This window comes from Nanorana parkeri, unplaced genomic scaffold (genome assembly GCF_000935625.1).
Source record: "Nanorana parkeri isolate BGI_ZX_2015 unplaced genomic scaffold, ASM93562v1 scaffold187, whole genome shotgun sequence".
NCBI classification, from domain to species: domain Eukaryota; kingdom Metazoa; phylum Chordata; class Amphibia; order Anura; family Dicroglossidae; genus Nanorana; species Nanorana parkeri.
In genome coordinates this window covers 383,563-402,122 of record NW_017306455.1, presented here as the reverse complement: position 1 = coordinate 402,122, position 18,560 = coordinate 383,563, and the positions used below count along the sequence as shown (strand labels likewise).

General features: G+C 42.8%; 1 protein-coding gene across 1 annotated transcript in view; it reads left to right on the top strand.

The window, feature by feature from the left end:
- Nucleotides 1–16,561, top strand: part of LOC108785985 (cytochrome b561) — a 20,141-nt gene extending 3,580 nt beyond the window's left edge. Inside the window, exons 2-6 of the mRNA XM_018555187.1 lie at nucleotides 6,565–6,791; nucleotides 10,812–10,910; nucleotides 12,102–12,205; nucleotides 14,230–14,387; nucleotides 16,317–16,561. Of these exons, the coding sequence (XP_018410689.1) occupies nucleotides 6,590–6,791; nucleotides 10,812–10,910; nucleotides 12,102–12,205; nucleotides 14,230–14,387; nucleotides 16,317–16,512 (759 nt within the window). The 5' untranslated portion in view covers nucleotides 6,565–6,589 and the 3' untranslated portion in view covers nucleotides 16,513–16,561. The remainder of the gene's footprint in view (nucleotides 1–6,564; nucleotides 6,792–10,811; nucleotides 10,911–12,101; nucleotides 12,206–14,229; nucleotides 14,388–16,316) is intronic.
- Nucleotides 16,562–18,560: the final 1,999 nt, after the last annotated feature.

Sequence of the window (18,560 nt, the reverse complement as noted above, 5' to 3'; positions counted from 1 at the left end):
GGCCCCTTCTTCGGGACGCAGAAGCGATCTGGCGACAGGTAAGTCGCCAGGATCGCTTCTGTTGTAAAGCCGACAGTCGGCTCTACAAGTTTAAACAGACTCCCGGCGGCAAAAGTTGCCGGGAGTCTGTTTAAACAGCCCCGATGCTGGCGACGTACACTGTACGTCGTCAGTCACGAAGGGGTTAAAGGGATTCCCTCTCACTTCCTATTTTGGCTAACAGACAGGAAGTGAAGGTAAATCTCCCCAATGGGACACAGATGGGGAAAAAAAGCGGACTGTATACTTTACACAACTAAAAAAAATTGTTTTGTCTTTTAGTTCTACTTTAACCGCTTCCTGGATGTAACAGGCCGTGTATATTAGCCGCGCCCATTCGGGCGCGCTGTGCGGCGTGCGCGGGAAAGACGCAACATTTAAAAACCAGCAGCGATGCCTGTTTAGCGCCGGCGGATCGCTTGTATAAGCTGCCGGCCCTTCAGACGCTGGAGAGAAGCTGATGAAGCAGATTGGCTTCTTCAGGGGGGTCCTAGGTGACAGGGGTCTTGGAGACCCCTGATGTCTCCATAAAGAGGACCGGTCACTTCTTTTGCGATCACATAAGGGGGTTTCTTAGCCCCCTATCTGATGGCACTAGAGTTAAGTGAAGAAGAAAAAATACAAAAAAAATATTAGTTACACATAAAGAATTTTAAAAAAACAACATTTTTTAAAAAAAAGTCCTCACCCATACATACACGCATGCAAACATGCGTCAGGTCCGCATACCTGCGAAAACGACAGTTGCGCCCATTAGGCTGCACATGTTGCATATCGCCGCGGACGTCTGAGTGAGAGCAATAATTCTAGGGCCATCAATCACTGATAACACTAAACTGATGAGCAGTAAAAGCTTTTAAAGCGTCGCCTGTTGTCAATTTTGGGTATGGTATTTTTTTGCAATTTCGCGGATGCGCGCAATTTTTTAAGCGTGACATGTTTGGTGTCCATTTACCCGACGTGACCCCGTTTTTTATATTTTACCAAAATAATTGGGTAGTAATTGTTTCCTAACATAATGTAAAAAAACGTATTTCTTCAAAATTTTCATAAATTTTTCCAAAATATAGTCAAAAAATCCCCCAGTGGTGAATAAATACCACCAAAAGAAAGCTCTATCTGTCCCCAAAAAAGGGTATAAAATTCATTTCAGTACAGCGCTGCATGACGGAATAAATGTCAGTCAAAGTACCGCAGCGCCGAATACTGAAAAATGGCCTGGATGGGAAGGAGGTGTAAACACCTGGTCTTCAAGCGGTTAAAAGGACATTTCCACCTTTTTTTGTAAGTGATTTTGAGTTTTTGGTGGCAATGGGGAGGTGCAGGGGGGATGTACATGTGTGTGCATTCTCAGGAGTTCAGGGCTGTTTTTCATACTTTATTTTATAGATTCTTTTACAGGCCAGAGACCTAGAAGTTAAAAATTCCCTCCACAATATCTTCAATCTGTCTCAGAGGGTCAGGTTGTTATCTCTAAACTGCATCAGCTGTTTTCCGCTCCCCCCCCCCCCCCCCCCTCCTCTCTGCTCTGTGGAGGGACAGCAGCGATGAGTCATAGCTCTGTGTGAGTGTTAGAATCTCCTGTCACTTGTCCTGGTCTATAGACTTCTCTGTGTTCTGTGTCTCTCTTTCAGATCTCCCCCTTATCCTGGTGTCACATTTACTCTCTGCTGCCCAAGTCCAGGTTCCCCAATGTCCCCCACCATTCTTCTCATTTACAGATATGACAGATAAAAAGACGTTTGAGGATAATTGATCAAAATTGGAGCGCACAGAATCTGGAGCAGTTACCCATGGCAACCAATCTGCTTCTCTCTTCAGTTCGTTCCGTTAAGATTTGAAAATGAGAGAGAAGCTGATTGGCTGCCATGCACAGCTGCTCCAGATTTTGCATGCTCCAGTTTCGATAGCATCACCGGGGATTGTTTGGTGACTGAACGAACTGAAGAGAGAAGCTGTTTGGTTGCCATGGGCAACTGCTCCAGATTCTGTGCGCTTCAATTTTGATCAATTACCTTCCAATGTCTATCTGTTCTAGCAGTCATATCTGTAAATGAGAAGATTATTGTGGAGGGAATTTTGAACTTCTAGGTCTCTGGCCTGTAAAAGAATCTATAAAATAAAGTATGAAAAACAGCCCTGAACTCCTGAGAATGCACACACATGTACATCCCCCCTGCACCTCCCCATTGCCACCAAAAACTCAATCACTTACAAAAGGTGGAAATATCCTTTTAACCGCTTGAAGACCAGGTGTTTACACCCCCTTCCTGTCCAGGCCATTTTTCAGTAGGGCTGCAACAACTAATCGACATCGATTTTATAATCGATTATTGAAAAAGTTGCTGCTGATAGACAGGTCCGATCTCAGAAGCAAGTTGCTGGAAGACTGCTCAGGTAAGCCTGCACTTTCCCGCAGATGGTGCTCTATAATGTATTGCTGGGATTTGTATTCCTCTATAGCTGATGGTACATTGTGCTGTATATTATACATAGGAATACAAATACCAGCAATACAGTGTATGTATGTATAATGTATTGCTGGGATTTTGTTGTACTCCTTTATAGCTGGTGGTATTCTGCATTGCGCAGTATAGAGGACTAAAAGTCCCAGCAATAATACATTATACAGCACAATGCTAAATACCACCAGCTATAGAAGAGTACAACAAATCTCAGCAATAATACATTATAAAGTGGTACAATGCTAAATACCACCAGCTATAGAGGACTACAAAACCCAGCAATAGTACATTATACAGCGCAATGCAGAATACCGCCAGCTATTATGTACTATTGCTGGGATTTGTTGTATTCCTCTATAGCTGGTGGTATTCTGCATCGTGCTGTATAATGTGCTTTTGCTGGGTTTTGTAGTTCTATACAAAACCTTCTGCATTCATTGCCATTCTGCATTCATTGCTGTATAATTTTACTCTTTTTTTTCATTTCACTATATTGCACACAACACTATCTTCTTCTTTTTTTTTCTTTTGTCTTTTTTACTTCCACCGCTCCAAGCTTGCTCCCGTGATGGACTACAATCTCAATACAAACTAGTAGTCCTATCACTGGAGCCATTTTTTTAAACTTTATTTTATAGTTTATCCGATTTAACCGAACTTAATAATCGGCTAACCGATTTTGAAAATAGTCGTTAGCTGCAGCTTTACCCAAATTTTAGGCAAAATATAAAAGCCGGGGTCACGTCGGGTAAATAGACATCAAACATGTCAAGCTTTCAAATTGCATGCGCCCGCAAACTCGCAAAAACTACCATCCCCAAAATTGGCCATAGGCAACGCTTTAAAAGGTTTTTCCGCTCATCAGTTTAGTGTTATCAGTGATTGATGGCCCTAAAATAATTGCTCTGTGTGGCGTAATGGATGTAATCGTCGTTTCCGCACGCAGGCGCACTCGACACATGTTTGCGTGTGTGTGTGGGGGGCGGGGGACTTCAAAAAAAAATGTTTCATTACCTTTATGTGACTACATTTTTTTAACTAATTCTTTTAAACCTTTTTTTTTTCACTTAGCTTTATTGCTATCACATAGCGGACTAACAAGCCCCCTTTGTGATAGCCAATTTTCAGTGACCGGTCCTCTTTATGGAGACATCAGGGGTCTTTAAGACCCCTAATTTCACCTAGGGACCCACAGAGCAGCTGATAAAGCTAACACCTGCTTCACCAGCTTCTCTCCGGTTTCTGTACCGGAGAATGACAGAGGAATGCGGAAGTGATGCAATACACATCACTTCCTGCATTCCGAAGAGGAGGAGGAGATCAAACTGAGATCGTGTACTGAGCTCCGGCCGCAGAGCTGCTGTACTGGTCCCGGGCTCGCACCGGGCACAGCGGAGCTCAGGATCGCCAGCAGCAACTGAGTGGGAGCGCACACCCGCACACATATTACAAGCGATCGGGTGTCTCTACAGACGCCCGAACGCTTGTATGTAAACAGCCATCCAGGCTGATTTCCCGCTCGCTGCCTAGCCGTGGGCATGAGCGGGGCGGGAATGGGATGTTTAAAAACGTCCACCCGCATTCAAGAAGCCGCTGTCTGGCCATTTAATTACAACGGCTGGACAGCAGGTGGTTAAGGGCCGGTGCACACTTAGGCAACACTTCACGGGTTCCCGCCGCGATTCCGCCCATGCTTCTGAACACGATTGCGGCTGTGATTGCCGTGCGGATGTCACCCATTGAAATCAGTGGGGCCGCGCGGCAATTGCTACCTGCATTGTGCAGGACTGCGCAATCCCGGGTCACGGAGGTCTGCACCAACCTTAGGCTGACATTGTGTGATGAGGTGTTTGTGGTTCGGGTCCAGTTAAGGTTTAGAGTTGGCTGGATGTCAGTCACATTTCTGGCAGGTTAACATTCTCATGTTCATGGCACCGAAAGCTTCACTCCAAGAACAGTGACGCTTATTTTGCTTTTGGTTCCTGAAATAAAGAGCAGCACAGCTAATGGAATAAAGGAACACTATTTAGAAGAACTGGGTACCCGGCACACCTGCAGCAATCGCACAATCGCATTTAACAGATTGCTAAAATGTACAGAAAGAGGTCTGGCCGGGCCTGTTGAATGTTTCTGGCTGCCCCGGGGTGCTGCTACCTTCCATCTGCCCTGCTGGTTAATAAATGGGAAATGCAATATAGGGGAGATCTAATTAGTTTATCCCACACATACAGTTGGTGTTCTGAGCTGACAGACACATTGTCCCCTGGCTGTCTTCTCTCTGCGTCATCTCTCTGCACTCTTCCATTTAACCTTATCAGTGACTGAGACGCTGTGTTCAGCAGTGCACTAATCGGATCATTACAGATATACATCACACAGAAAAAGGCCACCCTCCTCCTTTTTGTTGTGCAGGTTTTGGAAATGGAAAATCTTCTGGCTTGTGTTCTGCTGTCTGTATGGCAGTTATTGCAAACCAAGAGGCCTCTGCTGTTTGGTAAATATTTACACACAGATTCACCTCTGCTATAACGAGCGCGTTAAATCTAAGGCCAAATCTGAATTCATGTGCCCAGCATATGGCACTCTGAGGGGGTCTTTGCCTTACAGCAATCCCACTTTAACATTAAATATTTATTTTGATCCTAAAAGGCTGTTTTACATACGGAGTAACCAGCTTAGAATCACTCTAGAAAAGTCAGATAAATTCAAAGAGAAGGACTTTTCTCCTAACTCTTTGAATAAGATTGCTGGCTCACGGAGGTTTTGTTTGCTGTATTAGAATAGGCTGAAGGTGATATACATTGGTTGTACCATGCACACAGATATCATACTTGTACCTCCCTACATTATTACATCAGGAAGAGGGATGGCTTTTAACAGAAAATATACTGTATAGGCAAATGGAAGACTCATGCCACACCCCATTACACAGACCATGAAGAATGAGTTGTTGGATAAACCCACAGATTTATTTTTCTCTTCAGTAGTTTGCCTTTTTACCGTATTCAGTTGGAAGCTCATTTGTTATAGAAATGTGAAATGTTGTGAAGGTCTGGCAGGCCCGGATCTCATATGCTGCGCCCCAGTTCTTTGTCTCTTTGCTGCCCACCTAAACCACTTCTCCTATGCACTAGGTCAGGGGTAGGCAACCTCGCAACTCTAGCTGTTGTGAAAGGTACCAGTCCCATGATGAATTTCAAGACTCTGACAGCCACTCCCAGAAGCAGAAGTGGTCTGTCTCATCCGTCTGTCTTCCCTGATTTTATCTTCCCCTCTTTTTTCTGTTCCTTTTCCCATTCTTCCATTAAATCTTTCTTTTCCCTCTACCCATCTTAGCAATGCTTGGCAATTTGTCATTACAGATGTGGCCCTGGAAAGCCAATAAGGCTTTCAGCCACATTGGGTGACCTATTTCAAGGTTGCTGATGCCCATTTATCTGGCTGCTTTTGATTCCCTATAATCAGGGGTGCCCATTTAGGTAGATTGTGATCTACCAGTAGCTCTCAAAGCTGATGCTGGTAGATCAGGAAGGGTGCGAATGGCGGCCCCTTTACTCCATTTTGGTATATTTAGCTGTGCACACATGATTACCTATGAGCCAAGCTCCCTGACACCTTTCTGGTGGATACTGGTGGTTGAAGTGCTATGTATTACATCAAAGAATATTAGTTTACACAGCCTGTTGCAAAATACAACAAGGTGAGCCAGGAGAGAGTGGGGAGAGAGTGGAGAGAGACAGCCAGGGCAGAGGGCGAGGGAGTTTTTTTTTCCGTTGGTAGATCTCATGTAGCTCGTCATTTGAAAAGTAGATCTTAACACAAAAATTGTGGGCGCCCCTGATCTATATAAGGCTCATGACACCCTTGCCAAAATGTTTGGCCGCTGCATCTTTCTATTTAATCAACGTTGGCTTTTCTTTCTCCTTTGTTGAAAAATAACTTTGTGAAGAAATCTATAACGTTGGTGTATATGGAGGTCTGTTTTATATATCGGTTAGTACAGATCTGCGTTCATGAGTTGTAAGAATGTTGTGTTAATGTAGCTGCATTGTTTTAACAGGTAAGGCCTCTCTTCTCTCTTCACAATGGAGCAGTCCCTTGCTCGTCAGAACACAGGCGTGATGCCATACCTGGTGGCTGCAGCTCAGATCTTGGGGGTGGCAGTATTGGCTATCACAGGGACATGGCTGTTGCATTACAGAGGAGGCTTCTCCTGGGCGGGACCAGAGCAGTTCAACCTCCACCCACTTTGCATGGTGCTGGGAATGGTATTTCTATGTGGTGATGGTAAGTAAATATGTTTTTCCACCTGTTATCTGAAGTAATGTAAATAATGTACAGGTACAGGGTGTAGTGTAATATAATATATGATGGTGATACTCTGTTACTAGAGTTGTTCCTAATCACAATTATTATTTTTTTATTGTTTTTTTAAGCAGAGCAGATTAAGTAGAAAGCTGGTTGGTTGCAGTAGTCCTTTTACATGGCACATTAAGTGTACTGAAGTCATGATCGTATTCTTTTTAAATGCCAAGTCCACCCAAAATGGCTGTTTTCAGTTTTGAATGGGATCCCTTAAAGTGCACCTGTGCTCAGACTAGGACAATAAACCGGTTACATATTCTTGACAAGCAGTAAAGGAGGTGCTCTAAAACAAGCCATCACTGACATCTCGAGCTGATTTTAATTTTACATTATTCATTCTCAAAGACCTCAACAAAGATTCTAGAGTTGTTGTTTTTTTCAGTTCTTATCCGCTTAGAATCACCTGCTGTGTGTTTACATTAGAGGCCTGTCAGCCTGCCAAGATTGTGGTGCAATAGAAAGTAATAGGTAAAGGGTTAAATGCCTGAGTTTGGATCTTTTGAAAACGAATTTTCTTCACAATTCTTACGGCCGGTTCGCACTATCTGCGTTCAGGCTATGCTGGCCGTTTATTCTAGTGCAGCCTGAATCCAAGACAAGGCAAATTGCTGTGTCATAAATGGGCTCATTCTGGTGGTGTGCACTTGAAGAAAGAACTGCATGCTGTACATGCGTTTTTTTAAGCACACCGCACCGAGACACAGTGCAACCGCATCGCACTGCGTTGATCCCATAGAACTGAGTGAAATATCACTTGTGACATTTTAATAAAGTTCTTTGGTAAAAACAAATCAAGTGCATCGGCACTGTTTTGGGGTCGCGCACACCAGCAGCTATAGCGGCTGCTGGTGTGAACATACCCTTGTAGATACAGAGGTGAATGAAGGCATGTTTTAAAGTGCTTGTTCAGAATATGTAAATCGTGAAGGATCTGGGTACTTCAAGTTGAATCACTTGCTGACTTCTTATATCTCAGCCTCCAATTACCAGCAGCGGTCTATGCAAAGTCAGCTGTTATTCTTGCATCCAAGTTTGCCATATTACTTCGATGATGAGGGATCCATCAGGGATGTAGAACATTAGAATGTAACAGTTGGGTGAACTGGGATTTGGAATGATATTTTTTGGTGACTCCAGCAGTGAGAGATCCCAATAAATCGCCACGCGACTCTCTCCTTGCTAGCAAACAAGCAAAACATACAGCAGCAGCTTGGGCGGAGTGAACCTTTAACACTCCCTCCCTCTTTTAGGGCGTGCTTAGTTTCTAAATGGATTGCTGGCATCGGCTTCCAGATCTGAACGCTGGAGACTAACGGCTGATGTTTTTGCAGGCCAAAATCCATTCTCTGACTTTGAGAGACACGAAGATACAAGCTTTACAGAACATTTTATGTTTTATTAATGTCCTGTTCTGAGAAATTGAATCCTACCTTTCTGCTAGAATGGCAGGGAAGTAATTTTTCCTGGTTACGTGACGTGATTGGAAGACCTGAAACATGATCACTCTGTGCTGTGTAACATTAGAGCGATGCACTAATAACGTACGGGTGTGTCATCGCATGGACTCTACCAATTAATTGCTGACGAAGAGCTCTGCATTAATGGAACTCTCGAGGTTCAAAGGCTCATTTAAGAGTTTTCATAGAGCTCTGGTCACTCCGTTGGCAGCTGTTTAAAGAGAACCTGTCAGGACAAATATGAGAACTGCCACTGCTGACTTTTTTTTAATTTAAGGTTCACAATATAAGTCGGTAATCTTTACACCTTGCTTCTGTACTTAATAAAGCTTGGACATAAACAAATCCACAAATAAGGTGTCCTGAGTCTCCTGACTCTCACTGTGCACATTTTTCTTTTCAGATCAGTAGCTTAACAAGCAGTGATAGAAATTTGCTTTAGGATCACACACATGCCCTACATTACTTTTTAAAGCTACAAGCATCCTCCATCTGTGCAGTTCACACTCCAAATGCATTATAATGGTTAAGTTATGGTTCCCCCAGTAACCTTTCCCAGCCTGCTGATTGGACGCTGCGTTTGATCGCAATCTGCAACCATATTGAAACCTGATTGGTTCAGGGTGCGTGGCCTTCCCTGTCTGAGTAGAAGGCTGCTATAAATCATATTTTGAGAAGCTAATATAAAGAAAACTCTGGTATTAAAGTGGACCTTTACCCCTATCTTTACAATAACAACTAACACACCTTTGTCATTACTAAACATTTCTAATCTACAAACGCATACTTCTAGATAATTGCCGGCTTTGTATTCTTTGTATACCTTGTTTCTCTTTTCTTCCCCAGTCTTCTGACAGTGGCCACGTTTACTAAGGGCAGATTACCAGCTCTCCTTTTACTTTCTGGTTTCTGGCACATGTGACCATACACATCATTCCAGTGGAGGAAAATGACTTTCCCTGAGATCTCGTGAGATTTCCCAGCAATCCTCTGCTGAGGACAATCCAATCCCAGTGTGCATTGCTTTGGCAAACTGAAGTCATTTTGCACTTGCAGAGCATTCACTTCCTGCTTTTGAAACTATTTCACAATCACAGCATTTTACACCTGACATGTCTGTTATTATTAATCATCATACATTCATGGGTAGAATTTGATTTTTGAGTGTAAAGTCCCGCTTTAATACTTTCTGTATTGGAAGGAAAGAAAAAAGTTTTGAAGACTTTCTTACTGAATACCTATCTGAATCTATTTGGCTGGAGGTCAGATTTACTTGTAGAAAAATCCTCTTGTTATTCTGTCAGTGTGCCTCTTCACTGTCAGCCTCCGATAAAGAAAATCATAATAAAGAGACACATTTTGTTGTATTGATGGTGGCCACAGATGAATATATTATGACAACAAATACAGGGTCATCTGTGGAGGTTGTTATACAGTGCAACCTGATTTACAGCATTTGTGTATAGTTTGTAGTCCTGTATGGTCCCATCTGTCCCATCTGTTGTATCTTGAATAATATAGGCAGGTCGCCTAGTTATAGAAGACCGAGTAAACAATGACAGCAAGTAGCCAGATGTCACTTCTACAGAAGGGCCCCGGGGGTGAAATGATAAAAACATCTGTGCAAATTCTAACCTATTCGGTATGATCTCAGAGCTCTAATCTAAGGCTGGGCACATGCCTTAACAACTATGGCAAGACTTTTTTGTCTTGCGATGGTTGTAAGGTACTTAAAAAAACGTACGATCTGCCTATCCCTCATAGGCAGATCGTACTTGCGACTTCCGATGACGGCAATGCCAAACGGGCAGTGTGCGCTTGCGCACACTGGCCCGTACGGCTTTTATCGTACGGACATGCTACACACCCGCTGAACATCGTACGATGCTCAGCGGGTTTGCAAACATGTTCGTAAGTTTAAAGTCGTGCGACCTTACAGTAGTAGAGGTCGCACGGCTTCCACACACCTTACGATAATCGTACGATCGCGGGATTTCCCACGATTATCGTAAGGTGTGTGGGGACCTTAAGAATCATCAGTTTCTTCATTCTGTAACAGTGCCACATTGTTTAGAAAGTTCTATCTACAGCCAACCAGCTGCAGTCAGTGGTCAGGTTTTCTGACAGCTGCGGGTGCCGGCTGTGAGGATACAATACTCCCAACAGGGAAGATTCCTGTATCCATGCTGTTTAACGTGGATGGGTGGAAATTAAGAATTTTTTTTTTAGCTAGGTTTAAGGTAAAAACTCCCAGCCTTTGGCTAGCTTGCAGCTGCATGTTTTGGGGGTAAGAAGGACTACATTTAAAATGGCTGATGTGGAAAATTACTAGGACACCATTAAGTTTACATCATTGGAGTATGATGAGGTTTGCTTTAAATATATTTTATAAACATGAAAAATGCAGCATTTCAAGTCCTAGTAAAGTAAGTGAAACCAATTCTGACAGTAACTAATATAGATTATGTATCTTTCATTATCACAGCTTTACTGGTGTATCGAGTGTTCAGACATGAGACTAAGAGGGCCACTAAGATACTGCATGGAGCATTCCATGTCATGGCACTGATCATCTCTCTTGTAGGTGAGTCATTCAAAGATATTTATCGATTGCCCCTGCCATTTGCTATAACTCTCTGGCAGTTAGTAGAACACTGCAAATCTCTGCACCCTGTACCAGCCTAGAGGGCATAACACTCTACCAGTCTTCTACTGTGGATGGCTTCACAGTAATGGGGGTTCTTGTCATGTACAGTTATTTAAGGTGTATAGAGCAACTTGCCGTCTGTAACGTGAATGTTTTTCCACTTGGTCAGGTATTTTTATAAAATAGCTTGACTTGTCTACATGGTGAGGATCCCAAGACTCACTTTCCAAGTCCGTAAAGGGTAATAGCAGCTAGACGTGTGTGTGTGTGTGTGTGTGTGTGTGTGTGTGTCAGAGAGATTAACTAATGTGAAGGAAAGAAGATGAGAACACACGTGATGACAGACATAAATAATATGATCACGCAGCTTGCTGAAAATGGACACCCCTGCCAAATGTTGTACACTTTTACAAAAATATTTTTCATTGTACATTTGCAAACTGCAGTGTGCACAAATCTACAAAGGGCTTAGGATAAAGGAAGGATGGGCGGGCCTGCTGCTGGTTACAGGTGGGTTGTAAAACCTACTAGTACATGGACTCCAGAGGACTTACATTTTCACTTAAAGAGCAGATCTGCCCACAACAAATGTCTCGGGGTATGGAACCCTACTCCATTCCATTTCACACCTGAGCAATCTTTGCTGCAGAACAGATCTCCTCCTAGTCCTGTCACCTGCTCATCTCAGCCATTATTGTCACCAGACTGCGTGAACTGTTGTACATGCTTCTAAAAATCCACTACGGGGCATAACACATAAATGCTGTAGCACCTCTGTTCTACTGGATGGGCTGATCACTTGTGGGCCAGCTAAATAGCCAAGAGCAACCTGTCACAGCTATGCCAGGTGGATAGGGACACTCTTTACCAACTGCTATCTTTGCCGGCAGTAAAGACTTCTTAAGGAATATTCAATAATGAAGAAATTGTTTGTTTTTTATTTCCCCCAAGAACTAGAGATTGTCACCTTTGAAATGTTTACAGCGGTCACTCGGAAATATTATTGGGAAACCTTCACACACACTGAGTGGGGAGAAAAGCTGAGGAATCAATGACTTTGTACATATTGCGGGGGATTTGACTGGCAGTCACTAGTGTGTTAAGTTGTTGCTCTTTTTTTTCTTTTAGGGATCATTGCTGTATTTCAGTTCCACAAGAAGAGCAATATCCCAGACATGTACAGCTTGCACAGCTGGTTAGGCATCACTACCTACAGCTTCTACATTCTGCAGGTAAGCTAACCGGAGCATTCACCTACTGGCTTTGCAACAATTGTCCTATCCTTACATCTTCACTGACTCTGAATGCATATTCTTTGTGTATGTATACAATCTAGAAGAAAGGTCAGCAAGTCCGAAGCTTCATTGGCTGAAGATAGCCATACACTGGTAGTTCATTTTGATTTGCCTGTTCTCATAGCGGCCGCTCCTTCTTCTAATCTTATTTCTCAATTTTAACACATGCATGGTAATTGAATGAGCTGCTAAAGATAATTTTAACGATAATGAGTGTTCCCATCTCAGAGATGGGAACACTCAGGTCTCGGGAATGGCATTCTTGCCATATTCTTGTTGCCTGTGTAAGAGTTGAACCACGCAATGCATTCAAACAGTTTTGTGTTGCACTTTCATGTAGTGTATCATGTTGCCATGTTTGAGGCTACTTTCTAGTTCACTTGAATGATTGTCCCTTGCATAATACCGCTGATGTTGGGGCACTGAAAGTAGAGAGGATTTCAAGGCCAATGCCACTGTATCCTGGAGGTGCTCCTTCATCCAAAGGCTGTGTGGATCAGCCCATGGTGGTTGCATATTTTTAAGAGCGCCATGATTTGTGGCCAGGCTTTTACTGCATCTCTGCTGCCACCAGAATACAGAGGAACATTCTGCTGGTCCTGTGAAATTGTAAAGAAACAGGTTTACATCAGCTGTGTAAAGCAGCAGATCAGTGTATCTGTTCATTGAAGAACTTTGCTCAAGGAATTCCCCCCCTTGGCTGTTGGTAAAGATGAACCACCCAGAAGTCTTCATCCAACAGATGCTGGGTGGTACCATGTAGTGACCCTGGTAGACTGTATTCCAGGGAAATGTCATGACCGATTTTCTTGTAAAGTAAACACAATTAGTTTATTGACCTCATTTATAATCCCCCCTCTCCCATATAAATTTCATGACTCATGTGGAGTCTGTTTGGTCTTTTTCATTCTTAGCAATGCAGTCAGTTTCAGACACTGAGACTTAATTGAACCAGTGTGATGGCATTAGGAGAGCTGTTATTTCTAGGTTAGGTTTTAAAGGTGCAGGCTCTGAAGCTGTCATCCTGATCTTAATACATTGTGGATTTAAAACATGCAAGCGTTGTGTAATCTCCTGTTCTGCATGCTTCTACAGGGTTAATGACTTGCTAGGAAGTGAAACTTGGATTAAGGTCACACCCCACATCCTGCCACTTTAAATACTTGGCAATGACAACACTCTACCACCTTCTCCAAGCTTCGACTGACACATTTACATAGACCTCTGTGTGCAGTAGCTGGGAGAACATGGAGTTTTCTGGAAACCAGAGATTTGACAGCCACGCAAGCTCTCCAAGGACTCTCGCCAAGCTAGCCAGGGCAAAGTATACCCGGAAAGATTATGGTGATCTATGGTGATTTAAAGGGAACCAAAAGGCCATTTACTAATGCACGGCACGATGCAGCCTTGCACATATTGGCCAGAGCCATGCAAATAATTTGTTTATGGCCCTGGGCAAACTGAGCAACCAGAACGTCTGGTGTCAATCAGAGATAAACAATTGAAGAGCCATTTAGTTCTGCATACATCTGTTCCAGGCATCTTCATTGGCGTGTATGGGATAGGGTTGGGATACAGCAACGTTTCTTGTTGCCGCTTTGTTTTCATACAAATGCTGAGAGCTTGCAGAAATGCATCAATAAATTACACCGAGGCAGCAGGAAAATAGTAACTAAATCTGAGAAATGAAAACAGGAAAGTAAATGTCTTGACTTGCTGCCCTCTTTTATTCAGCGGCTGGCAGAATCAATCGGCAACTATAATGTTGTTTTAATAAACTGCTTTGTTTATTTTCAACACTGTATAGTAGAAGAGAGAGAGGAGGGTAGCTGAGCCCGTATTACTGGGACCTGTGTATTACATTGCTCTGACTTGTTGGCCTGCTACCTGTGCAGACTGACCTCACCACTCATGACTTATGTGATCAGCATTGTGTAACCATGTCATATTTCTTTTTACAGTGGATAATGGGTTTTATCCTGTTCTTCGTGCCTGGAGTGGCCTTTGCATACAAGAGTCGTTTTAAGCCGCTACACGTATTCTTTGGCATGGGTCTCCTGGTTAGCACAATCGCTACCTGCCTGCTCGGCCTGACGGAGAAAGCGCTCTTCACAAAGGAGTGAGTATATTCTGTTTTTATAGATCAGGACAGGGTTCTCTGTACACGAGACGCACATACTGTGTATCAGAATCTGTTCACATATGCATTGCAGCGGTCTCCAGCTCCTGTACATAGTCCTTATTAACTGTTCAATGCAATCAATCGGATGACATGCAAAAGTACAAAAACTGAAAACTTGAATCTGACTGGTTGTTGTGAGGCAATACAGACCGTCATCACGATAAGTGAAGTCTACAGAGCCTTTTAGTTCCACATTTCCCTGTGACTGCCGGCAGAGTAGCAGATTATCCCAGGATGTTTTTAAACATGGTCAGTGGAATAGAATGTAACCATAATATACACTTGTGCTCAGTCTCCTGTCCTTTTCTGTACAAATGATCTGTAGAAGGTTTGCCTGGTTCCTCATTATGTTGGAAGAATAACGATGTCTTCACTAGTCAGTGGACGCAGCTGACTATACTGCTGTATGATGGTTTTCTATTAAGGCAGAATCTGGTTGTTGTAATATGACATCTGTGACAAACCTTTTTAGTTTGTTCCAGACAGTACACATTTCCAGCTACTATAACATTAACCCAACATGAGGTAATTTATGACAAGACCTTCACATTTTTCACATGGCGTTCCATACTGTACTGTAAATACAACATCTCCTCCTAGTGGTCATCTATATATCGGCAGTTAAAGGAAATCTACCAGAAGGCAAATGCGTAGACTGCCATTGGGGACCACTGCCTCATGAAAGACCTTTTGCCTGGCTGTCATGCTTTCCTTCTGGTTCCAGTACTTTTCTAAATCACTGACCCAAAGCTAGTATGCAGATCAGGAGTGCGGACTTCACTTGCTGCTTGTTGCTTCTCGGCTATTGCTCTCAGATGACTAGCATTGTTAGATAAGGTCAGCAGTGGCAGCCTCTGTATTTCTGCCATGACAGGTGTCCTTTAATAAGTGATAAGATGAGCTTTGTTAGCATATAACTATCCAAAAAGATAATACAGCCATGTAAATAAACATGCTATTATATATTGAACCATTATTTGGCAGGGACAGAATATAGAAACTTCTACAAAACTATTTTGGTAGATGAATAACAGTCACCAGGAAGAATCGGTGTGTAGAGACGGAATGTCTATGGTTATTTTTGTGTACTTGCATCGTATACAACAGGCATGTGCGTTTCCTGTGCCTAGAATTATCGCTTTGACATTATGTGCATTTTATGAATGTAGAATTACTCTTTGGAACAAAAATGTGTCCAAGTCTGGTGAGCTCTGTTTTATGGCAAGGAGATAGGGAGAGAGAAGAAAAACCTTTGCTACACTTTAAAGTCCAACTCCAGCCTAACAAAAAGGCTGAATAAAAACTATTCCTGTAGAGAAGAAAGTGCATTCTGACCTCTCCTTTCACTTCTCTTAAGAGTAATATTTGGGTGAAGTCTGTGCAGAAATGGAGTCTTCTGGGAGTCTTGATCTTCTGTGTCCTCCTCAATGCTTAGTGGTTCCTCCCGCTAACCCCTACCTCACTACAGGACATAAAGGTCAGAGGGAGGAACCACTGAGCACTGTGGGGGGGGCACAGAAGATCAACACTCCCAGAAGAGTCGGTTTCTGCACAGACTTCACCCAATTCCTTTTGACAGAGGTACAGGTGGGACGATTCTTCTTGTTGGGGTCAGTTGTTTTTTTTAGATTGTAATTAGCCCCCCATCAGTAATCTGAAAGTCAATCACATATGTATCTTATGAAAAACAAAGCAAAAACAAAACACTGCCTTTCTGGACTAGAACTTTGAAACGAAAGCTGATGATGGAATGTTGATGTTAGTGGAGGTCTATAAAGAACTGTCCGTGCACAGTAGTGTGTGCTGTAAGTAAGCTTTCTATGGTGATTGTATGGAGGGTTATTAATTGCCTATTTATTTTTTCAGGTTGAAATACTCTGAGTTGCCACCAGAAGGTGTTCTCATTAATTCATTAGGAGTGCTGCTGGTAGCATTTGGTATGGTGATTGGTTACATCCTTACACGGGAGGAGTGGAAGCGACCACCGTTACCCGAAGAGCAAGCTCTCTCCATTGACTTCAAAACGCTGACAGAAGGGGCAGACAGCCCAACGGAGCCCTAAACGCACAATGTCCCCCTGCCACAGTCATTGTAAATGGTCGTTGTTCTTCTAATGTATGGAGGTTATTTCCTGTGCAGTTACATTAAAAACATAATTTCTGTAGATATATAAAACTAGGAAGACTCACTCTCTCTGCTGTCCACAGCAACCAATCAGATTTTTGGACTATTGGACTGCTCTGCTACATGCGGCAGCACTTCCAGACTTTATTCTGTAATTAGGATTGAAGGGGAATGTCCTGCCTTTCATAAAACCTGTGCCCATAAGTCTCCTAAGGTTTTTCATGTATTTAGGTGAACAGGTGCCTTGTAGACATCTTTGTTTGCAATGTGGTCCAGCACATTTTAATGCTGCTTTCCAGCCAAATAAGCATTACGTATGTGTTTTTATAACTGTTGATGTAATGGCCGCTCTTTAGTGTTGTGTTTTGTTATTTAGAAAGAAGCCTCTGGACAGGTAAGAGATGGCGCAAAGTAAGTGCCCATGTACACTAGGACTTACCACTGTCCCTCCTACTATATAAAGGGGGAGTTTAGCCCTGCTATATTACTTGTGGGCTATTTTTTTTCCCATACTCGCTAATAAGATTCCATAGCTGTCTTAGTTTGAATCTGATTGATGGTTGCGTGTAACATTCTTACTGAGGATACTTGGTAACAGATGGTGGTCAGCATAAACCTCTATGTACACTTGTGCACGCTCTCCCCATAATGTGAAAGTGTCCTGTGTACGATGTCGGCAGAGTCCTGCTCACCTTCTGGGAGACATGAATGCAGTGGAGATTAGGTTAGAACTAGAACACATGGGCACTCTTTAGTGTCTAGAGATCTGATTGCCCTTGCACTGACGAATGACAATCCTTAAATGCCTTATGGTGTGTGTCATCCTATAGATTGGCAGTCCCCTTTTTAAAGAGGAGCTCCACTTTGCAAACAGCACAAAAATTAAATCAATTAAACATTGTAAAGAATTTTTTTGTTTTTTTCCATTTCACGAAATGTCCGCTGTCTCTGTGCAGCAATACTTAGAGATGTCACAGAAAGTAATGCTGCACATCTCCAAGTAGTCGTTTTTGACACTGTACCCCTGCTCTTCATCAGTCTTGTGCTTGCACATGTTCTGTTTTTAATATTCCTTACTTTTGTAAAGTAAACCTCCAGGCAGACCACTAAATATAGTTTGAAATACTGTGTATATGTTTTGTTCAGCCGCTTGTGGGATTTCTATTCCTCTTCCACACTGCACTTCTGATGCACACCTGATCCTGGATCTGCTCACTGCTTGGTGCGCAGAGGCCATTCTTCTGGTTCACAGTTCATTGAGCAGGCTGTGGTTGGAAAGGTGACATAGGAAGCTGCATTGCTGAACCAGGAGGTAAGAGGGCTATCTCCCTGGCTGAGCCATGTGTACATCATAGGAGTGTCTGTGTAGAATTACAAATCCTTTTGGCATTTGTGTTTTAATACTTTTGCTGATTTAAATATACACATTTGCCAGCAATGGCAGCCCTTATGTTTCTCTCAGCATAGGTTTCCTTTAAACCCTCCTAGCAGCTCATTTTCATAATGCCCACTGCCATGGGAGGAGGGACAGAATTCCGCAGGTGACACTTCTCCTGAAAATCATGTTATAGAGTAAGATATGTTGCTGCAGTTGCATAGACTTTATACAGTAGTACTGATGGTGGATTCTTAATGTTATAAAAAAAACAGGTTCCCTGCTAAGTGTAAGCTATCCCATCTGTGTGATAATGAGGGGCTAGAAGAGGGCTATCATGCAGGAGACAGCATAGCCATTCAGCATAATCACTGGAGACAAAGTGAAAATCTGCAGCCTTTAATACTGAGCTTGACTTCAGGGGTGAGTTGTTGTTACAGTCCTCTTTGTGCCATATGTACACTATACAATAAAATTGTCACACAAATACAGTCTTTTTTTTTTTCCTGGTTAGAGCAACTACAGAACAGTCATTATTGGTGTGTCTGTGATATGTTTTAAGCTCAGGTTTTTAGGGTGGGACTGAGTGCCATCTGTCAGGCCAAATATAT